We start from the raw sequence: 15,149 nt of genomic DNA on the forward strand, positions 1-15,149 counted from the left end.
GTGTGGCTTTCTCTCTCATCTCCTACCTTTGGGGCTCGCCCCCTCCCATGTAGGGATGTGCAAAGACTTTTAGGGCACACACTAAGCATCCAATTTTCCCTAGGGTTGACCTTTGGACACAACCTTTGAATTTTGGAACCTTAGCATTTTGGAAGTCTTAATGGGCTGAACCTTAGGGTCTTTTTGGCCCATTGTTTCACATGGCTCTTTTGCAGATGGCCCCCCCTTTGGATCCCTATTTTCCCTCCTTTGGATCCCTACTGTGGCCTGGTCTGCTAGCTTAACCAATATTCTAGCTTTTTCTCCTTGGCACTTCCCCACATTAAATGATCAGTTTAATATGAGAAAATCATTTAGGAGAATTAGATATTGATTATTATGACATTACCTCTCTCTTGAAATCATAGTCGTCCTCGACTATGGTGTAGAGAAGATAAAGCATATGCATGAGTCCTTTTCTTAGCGGGTAGAGGATCCTTATGTTACCCTACGACATCATTCCATAATGGATGACTAGTCCATTTGGCGCTTGAGAGCCTGAGGCTGCCGCAAGCATGTCTGCACATTAGTCCTATCAGTCTTCCATAGTAGAGTGACAAGCTCTACTTGGTGTTTGGGAGACGTCGTCTCCGCAAACTTGATCTAAGCATGCATACTACTTCATTTTTGTGCACAAATAAAGAAAAAGAGAGTCTTATAAGACAAAAAATTTTGTTCATTTTTAACATTTTGTACATTTGCTTACTCTTGGGAAGCATTGTAAGCATTGACAAGGTTTAGGTTATCCTTTAATTGTATGCCTTGCATCCATCTAGCATCTTCAAAAGGATAATTCTTAAACTTAATAAGATATCGTCGGATAGTCTTACCGCCTCTTAATACCTTGTCTTCATGTCGGAGAATGGACTCGGGCTACAGCACCTCCTCGTGGTCCTCGATCTCCGGTGGGTCTTCAATAGTTGGTTCTTGAGGTGGCTCTCCTTTGTAAGGCTTTAAGAGGCTCACATGAAAAGCATTGTGTATGAGCCAATGATTGGGCAACTTAAGTTGATAGGCCATCTCATTGATTGGCCTAAGAATCTGGAAGGGACCATAGTACCTTTTTGCTAGTTTAGCATAGTACTTTTGGTGGCCCGTAGGATTCTTGCCCGTCGTGTGCCTTAATCGAGCCTTGGGAAACTTTAACAAGACCCAATCGTTTTCTTTAAAGGCTTGGGCTCTTCTGTGCTTGTCAGCAGCAGCCTTTTGCCTTTGCTGTGAGATAGAGATAGCATCCTTAATCTTTTGGAAAGATTCTTGTAGGTCTCGGCTATACTCATCTGCAGCGAAGATCTTCCCATGTACCTTAAGTAGCAAGGGACTTTTTGATCTTCCCTCAATTACCTCGAAAGGTGCTTTTCCTGTGGAAGTATGTACAGTGTTATTGTAAGCATACTCTACTAAAGGTAAGTACTTCTCCCATTGGGATCTTTGATCTACTTCCGTTACATAGGCTTTTAGTAGATCAAGAATGGTTAGGTTAGCTATTTCACTTTGGCCATCAGTTTGTGGATGATAGGCCGAAGAGAAGTTTAGCCTTGTTCCTAAATTCTCAAAGAGACCCTTCCAGAAATTACTGGTCATTCTAGGATCTCTATCCGACACTATGGACATTGGCAAGCCATGGTACTTGAAAATTTGTGAAATGAAGAGGGTTGCCATTTGATGGGCTTTGATAGTCTTTTTGACAGGTATAAAATGAGCTTGTTTACTGAACCTGTCTACTATTGTCCATATTCCCGTATTCCCATGGATAGACTTAGGCAATCCAAAGATAAAATCCATGGATATGCTCTCCCAAGGTGAATTAGGGATTGGCAAGGGTTGAAGCAATCCAAGTTGCTTCCCTCTATCAAATTTTGTCTTTTGACATACCACACATTTGGAAACATACTCGTGTATGTTCACTCTCATGGTAGGCCAATAGAAATATGTTTCAATTCCCTTTAGGGTAGACTGAATCCCTCTATGCCCCGCATATGGGGGAGCATGAGATTCATACATTACTTTCTCACGTAGTGAGTTAGTAACGCATAGTCTATTGCCATAGAGAAGATAACCATCTTGTAAAGTAAATGGTTCTTCTTTCTTCCCTAATGCAAGGGCTGAAATCACATCTCTAAAATCGGGATCAATAGCATACTCATCTATCATTGAAGATAGATCATTGTGAGTTGCTATGGAAACCGCATTCACTCTCGGTCGTCTTGAGAGTGCATCGGCTACTTGATTATGCTTGCCAGCAATGTGAGCAATATGAAAATGAAATTGTGAAAGGAAATTTTCCCACCTCATTTGTTTGTCGGAGAGCTTGGTCTGCGTCATGAAGTACTTAAGACTTTGGTGATCCGTTCGCAGAATGAAAGGAGTCCCCAATAAATAGTGCTTCCATGAGTCTAAGGCATGTAGAACTGCAAGGAGTTCTTTTTCGTATATGCCTAGAGCTTGCTCAACAGGGTCGAGCCTTCGACTCTCATAGCCTATGGCGTGCCCTTCTTGGAGCAAAACAGCCCCAAGGCAATCACCACAAGCATCACATTGGACCTCAAATGGTTTTGAGAGATTCGGTAGTGTAAGCACAGGTTGAGAGATAAGCTTTTCTTTAAGCTTTTCGAAAGCATTGTTCTCCTTAGCAGACCACGTATACCTAACATTTTTCTTTGTTAGGTCATGTAATGGTCCCGCAATTTGTGAGAACTTTTCTATGAAGCGTCTATAGTATGCACACATACCTATAAAGCTTCTTAGTTCATGAAGATTCCTTGGTTTAGGCCATCCTTTTATTACCTCTAACTTAGATGGATCCATTTCGATTCCATCTTGAGAGATAATGTGACCTAAATATTGAATCTCTTGCAAGAAAAATTCACTTTTCTTTCGATTAACATAAAGTTTATTCTCTCTTAAAACTTGAAATATTACCTGGAGGTGTTGCTTGTGTTCCTCCAATGAATTAGAGTAGATGATAATATCATCAAAGAACACTCCAGTGAAGGTTCGATGAGGCCTGAACAGCTTCTCCATCAAGCGGTTGAATGTGGCTGGTGCATTAGTCAAGCCAAAAGGCATGACAATGTATTCGTAAAGACCAAATGTAGTACGAAATGCGGTCTTTACAATGTCTTGATCAACTATCCTTATCTGATGATAGCCACTTTTTAGGTCAATCCTACTGAAGTAGGTCGATCCTTGTAGCTTATCAAATAGGTCTTCTACCCGTGGAACGGGAAACCTATTCTTGATAGTGATCCTATTTAGTGCTCTATAGTCGACACACATACGATATGTGCCGTCTTTCTTTTGCACTAATAGCACAGGTGAGCAAAATGGAGATGAGCTAGGCCTAACCATGCCCTTCTCAACTAACTCATGCACTTGCCGCATAATCTCCTCTTGTTGAGCTTGAGAAACTCTATAAGGAGGTTTGTTAGGCGGTGAACTTCCTGGAAGAAGTTCAATTGCATGGTCGTCATTACCTCGTTTAGGAGGTAGCTCACAAGGGATGTCGTCAATAAAGACATCTTGAAACCCCTTGAGAAAATTGGATAACTCTAATTCCTTTTGGTTGCTTTTATTTTCTTTTGCTAAAGCATTAGGTTCATTTTGAGAATCTTTAACAAAAATCATGTACACGGAAATAGAGCTCTTTATTGACTTGTTGAAAGCTGGTGTATGTACAATGGGGATGGTGTTACCCATCTCCTTAGCATCTATATACATGTCCTTTTCCCTGAACTTAAAGGAGATTCTCCTTTCAGGAAATTTAACATGGGCAGCCAGGCGGTCAAACCATGGTGCCCCTAGGATTACATCCTCATGCTTGAGAGGAGAGATAAAGATGTCCTCTTTGTCCACATAGCCTTGGACATGAAGCCTCAATTTCCCGATTAAGGGAGTGACTGAAGCTTCTTGCCCCTTGAAGGCACTGTCTGCGGGTAGGATATCTCCCATCTCGTAGGATTGTATGCCTAGCTTGGTGGCTAACTCCATAGATATGAAATTGTGAGTAGAACCAGGGTCAAAGAGAATAAAAGCATCATGTTCTCTTACCTTTCCCCAAGCATCGCATAGAGGAGATCCTTTGTGGTGAGTTTGATGAATCTCCTCCTCTTGGATTTCAACCAAAGAAGCTCTAGGAGGATCTTGGCGGTTGTTCTTTTGGGGACAAGCGCGGTACGCATGCCCTTGTTCGCCGCACTTGAAACACCGGTTATCTTTACGATAACGCTCAAGCTCTTCATGAGAGAGTTTATTCTTTCCTTTGTAAACTCCCTTCTCTTTAGCTTTGTTGGAATTGCCCTTAGGAGACTTTTGGACATTGTCCTTCCCCTTAGGCTCATTGGAACCCTTGTTTTCCGGGGGCTTATTATTTCTTTTACCCCCCGTTTGGAAATTGATTCGCGAGGCCACCATAGTATGGTGTATTACCGCCGATATGGTACGTGGCCTTTGGGAGTTGACATACTCCGCCATTTCTTCGGTTAAGCCCGCACAAAATTGTTGCTTTTGCTCTCCAAAATCCAACTTTTTGAAGACAGTAGCTTTGAGTTGTAGGTCCCAAAACTTGTCTACATATTTGTGGATGGATTCATTGGGAGAGAGCTTTAAGCTTCGCCATTCGGTGAGTACTTTGTCTTTGGCATCGGTGGCCAAAAACTGCTTCATAATGGAAGCTCTTAAAGCCTTCCATGTTCGTGGAGCTTCACCGTTGGCTCGTAGGCTAGACCACCATTGTCTGGCGGACTTTTGAAAGTGCATAGCTACATGGCGTAGCTTAGAGGACTCCGTGAAGCCCTCATCTCCAAACGCCGCATCGAATTGTTGGATAAAGGCCAAAACTTTGTCTGTAGCACCGAAGGTGCCATCATAGGTAAGGAAAGAGATGCTCTTCCCTCCCTCTTTGAATTTCTTCAGCTTGGACGACCTCTTCCATGCGGCATAGGATTTCCTATGACCTCTTCTTTTCGATGGTTCAAAAGTTGCACCATCACTTTCTTCAGAAGATGAAGAATTTGAAGAAGGTGGAGAAGAGGGTGACCTCTTTCTCACCTTTTTCTTGTCTTGATCTTTGTCGTCTTCACGATAGCTTTCATAAGAGGAAGAGGATGAAGAAGATGGAGAAGAGGGTGTCCTCTTTCTCGCCTTTTTCTTCTCTTGCTTTTTATCATCCCTCTTTGAATTATGGCGTGGAGAAGAGTGTGATGGTCTTCTCCGCTTTGGTGGTGATGGAGAGCGTTTAGCCCGCCGTCTTCGTGGAGCCATCTCCGCCGAGGTGGCGGGAGACTCGCTTCTTTCTCGTTCCTTCGGTGGAGGCTCTTGAGTTCTCCTTTGGGAAGGAGATGCATCATCAAGAAGTAAGTTCTTGAGCCCTTCATATGGATTCTCTTCTTCTTCCCGAATCGGAGAGAGACCTCTTTTGGTAGTCTCACAAGGAGGCTTCCTAGGTGTTCTCTCGTCATGGTGATGAGCTTGGAGAATCCCGTGAGCACGGAGCTGCCGTTGCACTTCACTTTGGAGAGATGGATTGCCCATGGCTTGTTGAAGCCTAGAAACAAGATAGTTAACAAGCATTGAAGCATCATTAGTAGCTTGCTCATGAGCAAAATCAAAGTTATCAACATTAATTTCACTCTCTTTACTATTGTCAGCCATTCTAACAACTTTTAGGTGTAAACTTTTTAGGTGTTCTTTGGCACTTCAAGCCCTAGTTGCTACTCCTCTTTACCCCTTTAGAAAAAGCACTCAAGCTACTGTACCCGCGGCTCGAATACCATTAATTGCAAGGAATAGAAGAGAGGGTCTTTCGACACCAAGACAGCACCGGCTCCTGTCAAGCTTCTAATAGCTCAATAGTGGTTAAGCCATAGGCAAGCCACGTAGGACTCCACTATTAAGACCATAGCTCTCGACGGTGATGCCCCGTTAACTGCACAAAGGCAGGCGCACTGCAAGGCTGAAAAATCCCTATTCTACTTACTCACAAGCAATTAATAATACCAACCATTTGTAGCTAGCTTGAGGACCTCCCTTCTTGAGCAAGAAAAGAGAAACCTTGAGCTCTGATACCAATGTAACATTTAATGGCCTAAAATCTTATGTGTAGCGGAAATTAGCATGAACATAGTGGGCATTTCATTAGAATAGATTCCTAATGAGAATTACAAGAGTGCTTGGGTGGAGAGAGCAACAAAAAGCATAACACCTAGTTAGATAGCATCGACAATACTTTCAAAAGAGAGAGATATTAAGCTATTGACAACAGTTGAGGACCGGATTTGCATGGAGCCGGTCCCCCCTCCAAAAGGCTTTGTATTATGGTTTCTCCCATCAAGAGAGACATTGTACAATACAATTCTTTGTGTTCCTTCAAGACTAGCTAGTGCAATGAAGATGGAAGCTTCATACACCAAGCAAAACACTTAATCAAACACAACTTGAATTATCCCCGTTCTCAGACCCAAGACCTCACACACCTTCGAAGATGGTGAGAGCTAGCAGGGTATGAGAGTAGATTGAGAGGAAAAAGAAGTATCTTACGAGAAAGATGTACATCTCCTCACATAATCACTCATATTAGCATAGCTTAGCTTAGTAATTAGCTTGGTAGAGAAGATGAGCATGCATTGAAGCTTGGCTCTTGGTTGGATTTGCATCCACATGCCAAGAGAGTGTTGATGTAGGCTTCTATCTCACAAGCTTGGAGTAGGTGATGAGCTCTCCATTAAAGCTTGGGAGGAGATAGAGTATTCTTCCTTCACACATGGTCAAGTGTGAGTGTGTGTGTGTCAATGCCAAGCAAAAATCAGCCCCCCCTCTCTCTTGGGCGAGCCCTAGCTGCTAAATAGGTCTGGCTTTTGCCTCATTGGACCTCCCCAGGTCAAGCCAATAGGAATTAAGCAGCATAAGTGATAGCCTTCTGACATGTGTCCCCCTTTCCCCTTTTGTGAGAGCTTCAGGTAATTAAATAATTAAACTAAACTCTCATTGGACCCCTTTGCCTCCTGGCCAATAGGAATCAGGCAAGCCATGGGGCTCCTGAATGCTCATTGGAACCCTTGGGAGACTGCCCAATAGTCTTCTAGGAGACTTAATTCTCATTGGTTTCTTTTATTAAATGTTTTTAAATTAATTAAACTAGATTTACTCTAGCTTAATTCTCATTGGTCCACTTCAAGGGTCTTCCAATAGGAATTGGGCACACCTTGTGGGCATCTGGCCTAGGGAGCTGACATGTGTCCCTCATTCCCTTTGTGTAAAGGGAGCCTGTGTGTGTGTGTGTGGCTTTCTCTCTCATCTCCTACCTTTGGGGCTCGCCCCCTCCCATGTAGGGATGTGCAAAGACTTTTAGGGCACACACTAAGCATCCAATTTTCCCTAGGGTTGACCTTTGGACACAACCTTTGAATTTTGGAACCTTAGCATTTTGGAAGTCTTAATGGGCTGAACCTTAGGGTCTTTTTGGCCCATTGTTTCACATGGCTCTTTTGCAGATGGCCCCCCCTTTGGATCCCTATTTTCCCTCCTTTGGATCCCTACTGTGGCCTGGTCTGCTAGCTTAACCAATATTCTAGCTTTTTCTCCTTGGCACTTCCCCACATTAAATGATCAGTTTAATATGAGAAAATCATTTAGGAGAATTAGATATTGATTATTATGACATTCTAACTACTAAGATATCGCGTACTCGTTGAATGGTGTGTGTATTAAGTTTATAGATCACGTCATCGCGGATAAGTTCACATCAAATTTGGTGTGGTGTACATACCCTCTCAAGTTCACACCCAATTTGGTGTGGTGCATATACCTCCCGAGTTCACACCTAGTTCAAAAAGTGATCAGACGGCTCGGATTGCACCCACCTCGTGACGCCTAATGTGGGCCATTGATCCCACCTCCCCACGAAGGTGTCAAATAGTGACGAGGACATACAACGGCTCCTCAGAGTTCATTGGCCGCAATGAAATAAAAATCTTTGAACCCGACACTTCATACACTGCCCAAACGACATGTTTGACCCTCAGCCCTCCTAATTTCACCTTTTTTCTAAAAACTAAACAATGTCAACATGTACTTGTGCTTTTAGCCGGTTAAAATTACACTAAAGACTCGTTTTGTATGAACACCGGTTTTCCTTTGCTTCATTATTGTATGGAGTTGTTGCCAAGGATTAGAATACAAAATGATTGTGTTTACTTTTTGGATTGTTGGCACTACCTGCTTGCAAGGAGTGATATAGGCGTGGTGGCTATGAAATGGTGTACACAATTTTTAGGCTTTTTGAAGCTGTTTGAAAGATGCTATTTTTAAAGCATTTCTTTGGAGCCATGCTTGCAATAAAAATAGCGCTCACTTAACAAAAGTCGACAACAGCAACACAAAGAGACTTTGACAAAGACGAGAGACGAGAGCAACACAAGAAGATTTGGAATTTTTCTCATGTAAGAAAATGGAGCCGTTTTCAAGTGTTTTTCATACAATGCATAACATCATGAGCTTCTGCTCGAGAGGCACCGCATACCTAGCTAGGTACGATTGGGGGCAGGGGACCGCCGGCCCCCCCACCGGGCCCCTGCGCCCATACAATGCATAACATCATGAGCTTCTGCTCGAGAGGCACCGCATACCTAGCTAGGTACGATTGGTGGTCGGGCCGGCGGTCCCCTGCGCCCAATCGTACCTAGCTTGGTATGTGGTGCCTCCCTCACAGAAGCTCATGATGTTGAGGTAAGTTAGAATGTGGGAATTGTTGTGAGAATTTATTCAAAACTTCTTGTGCAAGGTATGCCGCTAAGTGCTCTCTCTCTCTCTCTCTCTCTCTCTCTCTCTCTCTCTCTCTCTCTCGCACTGCTGTCGTTGGCAAGTTAGTGACAGTCTTGTTTGTGTAGAATAAGTGAGGAGTTTCTAATTGGCTATCAAAATCTCACTAAGGATGTATTGTTAATTCTCTCGAAAGTGTGTCTCCCAATTCTTCTTATCCTTCCCCCTTTGCATTTTTTTTTTTTAACGCATCCTAAAATCGTCTCCATATTGCGCGTTTAGCCGGTTAAAATTACATTAAAGACCCGTTTTGTGTGAACACACACTGCTACGAGTTGCACCTTTTCGGTGACCAAAACAGCAGGAGCAGACGACGGGGGCACGATGGAGGGACTTTGGGAGTATGGCCACGCTGGCAGATCACTACCTCCGCCACTCTAGAGGTAGTGTTTAACTTCACCCGTGTACTGACGTATTTCCATTGGTTGATCCGTGCGCGCGCGCGCGCGCGCGCGCGTGTGTGTGTGTGTGTGTGTGTGTGTGTGTGTGTGTGTGTGTGTGAGAGAGAGAGAGAGAGAGAGAGAGAGAGAGAGAGAGATCTAATCAAGGACGAAAACCCTTTGATGATTATCTCTCTGTGTGTACTAATGCTTCTCAATTGCAGGCGTCTGAGTCTGTCACATTGACACCAATAGAGAGAGTTTAATGGATGATGGTGGTGGAGATGATGTTAAGAATGATATTGCAAGAAACAAACCTAACGAATTGAGCAATCGAAATGAGTCACAAGTTGAAGGCATGTCAGGTAATCAGTACATGAATCACCCTGAAAATGAGTCTAATTCAGTAGTAGATGGTCATCAAAATGAGCCAACCGTTGATGTCGGGGTAGGTGATGATCAATCTCGCAAACCTGAGAATGAGATAAAGACATCAGCACTATGCGATGAGCCGGATGTGCTTGAATTGAGCGAACCTGACAATTTGCACGGTCAAAATGAGCCGGACTTTGACGATGGCGGATTAGGCAATCACTCTCATCACCCCAAGAATGCAACAAATCCATCAGCACCTGAAGATGGCACGCTAGATCGAAACTTAGTCGGTAATTCAAGTCTCGACAACGACAACATGGATGCAGAGAACTCAACGCCAGATTGGACACAACCCGCATCCGATCACCCTGAGAATGAGACAAAGGCAGCAGCAGATGAGGAGCACCTACGAGATCGAAACCTAGGGGCTGATTTAAGTCGCATCAACGATGATGTCAATGCAGCAGATGGACAACAACAACTGGATGATGATGGGACATCACAGAAAACAAGAACAGAGTTGGAAGCACAAGAAGGAGAAATTTACCAACCTGACTGTTATGTCGAGCTAAATGAACATGCAGATGAAATAGTCATGCTCGATATGACAGAGGAGGATGAGAGTTTGGGGGCATCTGCGAGAACTCCAGTTTGGTGGGAAAGAGGGACTGATGTAGAGGTCAGGGATGTGCCAACAACAGAAACCCCTAACTGGTTTGAGCCGCCTGGGCCACCGACAAAAACGTTCACGCCCAACTGGCAAGGGCCAGTTGCAGATGAAATAGTTACGCTCGATATAACAGAGGAGGATGAGATGTTGGGGGCATTGATGGGGACTCCAGATTGGTGGGAAAAAGGGACTGATGTAGAAGTCAGGGATGTACCAACAACAGAAACACCCGACTGCTTTGAGCCACCTAGACCATCGACCAAAACGCCCTACTTGGATCACCCGCCGGCTGGGCTGTTTGATGAAGTACTACCATTGGTGGCGGACTCAGATATAGTTTCACTTGATTTTGGAGAGGAGGACGAAGGCCAGCAGACTCCAGACTGGCTTAAGCCACCGAACTTTGTAGTGGAGGAGAGGGTGCAAGGACCAGGAACGCCCAACTGGTTCGCGCCACCAGAAGCAAATATTCCCCCTAGTGTACCTCCGCACTCGGATGGCTTGAATGTGCAGAATGATTATTGTGATACATCACCAAGAGTGAGATTTCAACAATTAATACGTGAAAACAGAAGGAGAAGTTCTGAAGATCACCCCAAAATACAAGCATTGATGTATCCTTTACCAAAGCAGTCCTTGCTTCTTGATCTTCCCCTTTACAATACCTATCATCACCACCATGTACATCAGATGAAGTCGGGCACTTTTGATGAAAATAGTTCGAAGAGCACAAACATGGACCCGAGCCACCATATCCACACAAGCCGTCACAAGGTTGTGTTGGTAGAGGTGCGACTATACACCCTGCATCCAACCAGTTTACTACCGCAATACTTCAAAAAGAATGAGGTTGAGATTCGAGTCACCTCTCAAGAACCTGCTACCTACTCCACCGTCATTGCGAAGCAAAATTCGATCGAATTTATTCATCATATTGTGCACACACATGATATACACATCAATCATGCCAACTATGAATCACATTTCACTGTTCCTTCTATTTGGACACAGACATGCACCCGTACGAAGACCCAATGCCGATGCCACAATCATGTGGGTGAATTCTTGCACAATCACTTCCATGAGCATATTCATTCGATCCTGATCCGGCCAGTGAGTTTTCTGGGAGAGCCTGATGAGATCGGTAAATACTGTTTTCTCAATGTCATGAGGCTTAATGTCCTAGATGGAACCAAAACCCAGCTTGGTTGATAAGGTGATATGTAATGAATTTGCCTGATGCATGGCAAGAGAGGCAACCTTGTAGCTAGGATTTTTTTTGGACGAGAGCCACCCACCGACTTCAGCAGCGATGTGCTTGCATTCATCCAACTCGATCTTGAGTCGATCATACTGCAAACCCACATTTCAGCCATAGCAATCCGATCAAGGGAAGTTATGGTCCTGTAGAACACAGATTCGAGGAGTCATCTGTTGATGACATTCTAGGTCTTTGCTACACTTGATCGATTATGATGGAGGAGACAGGGCAATCAGAAATACATCCTTGGATCTTGAGATGTCCAATGGAAAGACTGAGGCAACACCTATTCTCTTTGTGGAAACCCTGGGTATGTCCATCGAGCTCCTTGTACAGGAAGACAAGAGTCATGATGACATGCACCATCAGCCAGAAGCTCAGCTCTGCACAGAAATGCTAACTGCCTACCAGAAGAATGTGAAGCTATTTGAATGATTGGGAAGGGGGGATTTCGCAAGTGAGCAGATCATGTGTGGCATTGTGATGTTGGGGACATGTACTACATTTTACGAAGGTTACCAAGGAATTGTCGGAGTGTGTAAGGGCAGGTGTTACACCTCAGTTCACAACTATGGTTAAGAGGTATGCTGTGCCCAATCTTCTAGTTATTCTGTCGGATGCCATGCTATCATGGGAGCATCGGGAACACATTGCCCAGTGCATAGAGGCTTTCAAGCATGTTGGACACTTAACTTACATGGAATCATGAATTAATATGGTTTGCTGTAAGCATTTTTGTATCTAACCCTGGCAGAGGAGAGACATATAGTATGTAAAGCGCGGTTTTTGTGAACAGGTACTTTTAGCATCTATCCAATTTTGACAGTTTATGGAAGTGTTTTTGATTGCAAATGTGATTTTGGTTTGTGTTTTGCTGGTCTGTGTTCTGTTGGTATTCGAGTAAACATGAAATTGATATAATAAATCGGTGGAATCTACATGAAAGTCATGGCACCACCAAATGAAGAGGTTTTTGGTTTGCTTAAGGAGGTCTTAGGGCTATATGTCGCTTTTCCATATCACATTGTTATATCAGAGGAAGAATTTCCCTCTGGCATGTGCCACAAGAAGTTTTTGACATTTTCCCATGCCCTTTTACCCCAGAGTTCCACAAGAAGTTATAGAGATTTTCACAAGTTAAAGTCACACAAAGGAATTAATTCACATAACTTTCACACTAGAGGGAAAAAAAATTGTTGTGAGAATAATTGTGCTAAAACTATTCACTGTTTTGGGGAAAAAAAATTCTCACACTAAAATTAATCACATGGGCGACTCGAAGAGGCTATCGCTTGAAAAAAGCCATGAGTTGGCTTAAAACAATTTGGTGGTTGCATGTACAAAAGCCACACCACATTATCATACAGCCTAGACCACTCGACCATCTTCACTCTGTTGTGGAAAGCTGAGCCGAAAGTGCATGGATTGCAGCTAAAGGCTTCAACCTCCCACACCTGCCACAAGATCGAAAAACTGAACCAGCTGGAGTTCATTGATTTGATGCTGTTTGAGTCCGAGAAGTTAATCGGTCAAGGCATCCGCTGTGTGACTTGTATGCCCTGTCCAGCACCCGCATCTAACACGGACCTGCATTCAATAGCCATGGCATGTTCTCTATCTTGATTGCAATGGCATGTTCTCTTATCTTGATTGCTTGATGTGTAAAACAATAGTACTGGTTGCAAAATTTTATTATGTGTTGATTCTATATTTAGATTTCAACAGCCAATACCTTTGACATAGAAATGACTGCAAATCTCAAAGGAACTGACAATATTGCACTTTGCTTTGAACTCAATGCTACAATATTGCTCTAACTTACAGAAAGTTGATGGCTAGGTAGCTCACTCCATAACTTGCACTACCATCTTTACACCACAAGAACTTATACTAAAACACAGATGCATATACCAATCTCATCAAATACATAAGAAAGTCAAAGATAGGTTAGAACGTCAGCACGCTCTAAAGTCAACCTTCCACTAGAGAAAACTTACTACACTTACAGAGTCAACATAAAGTGACAAATAAAAGTATCTGTAATTTCGTGTTTGATAACCCTTATGTTTAACTTGCCCTGTAACAAATAGAAAGTAATCAAATTCTCCTACAAGTGCTCTGCTTACAACTACCACAAGAAGATTTAGAAATTTTCTCATGTAGGAAAATGGAGTCTTTTCAAGTGTTTTTCATACCATGAATAACATCATGAGCTTCTGCTTGAGAGGCACTGCATACCTAGCTAGTTACGATTGGGGGCAGGGGACCACCGGCCCCCCCACCGGGCCGGCGGTCCCCTGCCCCCAATCGTACCTAGCTAGGTATGCGGTGCCTCCCTCACAGAAGCTCATGATGTTGAGGTAAGTCACAATGTGGAATTATTGTGAGAATTTGTCCAAAACTTCTTGTGTACTAGGAACCAGGCGCATCACTTACTTTATCAACCTTCCCCAGAGCGGCAAACCACATCTGTCCACATGCACCAAAGAGTCGTGTGAATGTATAAAGCAAGGCTTGCTTAAACAACATGAAGTATAGTATTGAAAGAACAATCTCACAAAGCCAAGACAAGATAGCTTCCAAGTTACTGAAGCTCGATCCAACAATAGCACTTCCGCGCGGACAATAATCAGCAAAGGAAAAGAAAGAAACTCTTTCACCTATTCAGAAGGGAACCTCCATCACTATGTAAATATGAATTCATTCATCAACCACAAATTTAGCCGTAAATTGGATAGCCCATCATAGTACATGTAAAATCTATGCAACTCAGCTCTCACGACTCTTAAGTTAAAAAATGTAGATGGTCTTTCAAAGAAGGGAAGATGCCCAAAAACAGTGATGTACCAAACGTCCGACCTTACAGGCATGAAGTGTATGATGGTTGAGAGTAGCAACAGAAAAAAAGATTATAACATAGGCAATGTCAACCTCATGGAGCATTGAAAGGTGATAAATGTCAAGAACCAAAGGTAGAAGAAATTTCCAGCAAATTAAGCACAAAGTTGCATGATAATGCCTCCTCTTCTACTGTAGACCACAGTCCATGGCCTATTTTGGATGGGTTTATCTACATCAAGTTTCTGCCAGACTCTGGGGCCCATGTCGCATGAACACATGGCACATGGCTGGCAACGACTGGGTGCCTTTGTTGAGGCAAGGTAACAATGAGCATGTTCTTCGTAGAAGTTGGACGAGGCAGTCACACTTTCAGCGTAACCTGTCGAGTATCCGCAGGTTGCTGTTTGAGATAGGTAGGCAGTTTATGAGTCATATCGGACTCTCTCGCGTGAAGCTTTAGTGGTTAATCACTTTTGTTGGCACTGCCAAATTGGGTACACATTTTTTGAGGAGATTCCCCTTCGACCCGTGATAAAAATAGCAATGGTTGTTAAAATTAGTGTTGGTTTATGCGTTGCTGAAGAAAACCTCTGCCATCGCGAGGACAAGAGCATCGCGAGGTCGAGAACAGGAGTAAGCATCAAAGCGTTTACGTGCAAGGTAGGAGGAGCACAATGTATGCGGACGAGTAGTGTTGTGTGTGTGTGTGTGTGTGTTAGAGTTACGAGAGAACAAGAGCAAGAAGAGCTCTAAAATGAGTAGTGGT

The 15,149-nt window shown here is 43.4% G+C and overlaps 1 protein-coding gene across 2 annotated transcripts; it reads left to right on the forward strand.

The window, feature by feature from the left end:
• Positions 1-9,143: 9,143 nt before the first annotated feature.
• Positions 9,144-12,341, forward strand: LOC147440807 (uncharacterized). Of its 2 annotated transcripts, XM_086483592.1 has the most exons (3): positions 9,144-9,239; positions 9,461-9,601; positions 9,689-12,341. In XM_086483592.1, the coding sequence occupies exons 2-3, from the start codon at positions 9,502-9,504 to the stop codon at positions 11,491-11,493; spliced, it is 1,905 nt and encodes a 634-aa protein (XP_086339718.1). In that variant the 5' UTR covers positions 9,144-9,239; positions 9,461-9,501; the 3' UTR covers positions 11,494-12,341. The 2 variants fall into 2 exon arrangements, with proteins under 2 accessions (XP_086339718.1, XP_086339717.1); XM_086483591.1 differs by having other exon boundaries at positions 9,461-12,341.
• The last annotated feature ends 2,808 nt before the right edge of the window (positions 12,342-15,149 follow it).

Source organism: Adiantum capillus-veneris, chromosome 15, assembly GCF_014529385.1.
Source record: "Adiantum capillus-veneris isolate H3 chromosome 15, ASM1452938v2, whole genome shotgun sequence".
NCBI lineage: Eukaryota > Viridiplantae > Streptophyta > Polypodiopsida > Polypodiales > Pteridaceae > Adiantum > Adiantum capillus-veneris.

What these genes read in the sequence shown, in the direction of transcription:
- LOC147440807 (XM_086483591.1), top strand. Translation starts at nt 9,502, where the DNA reads ATGGATGATGGTGGTGGAGATGATGTTAAGAATGATATTGCAAGAAAC.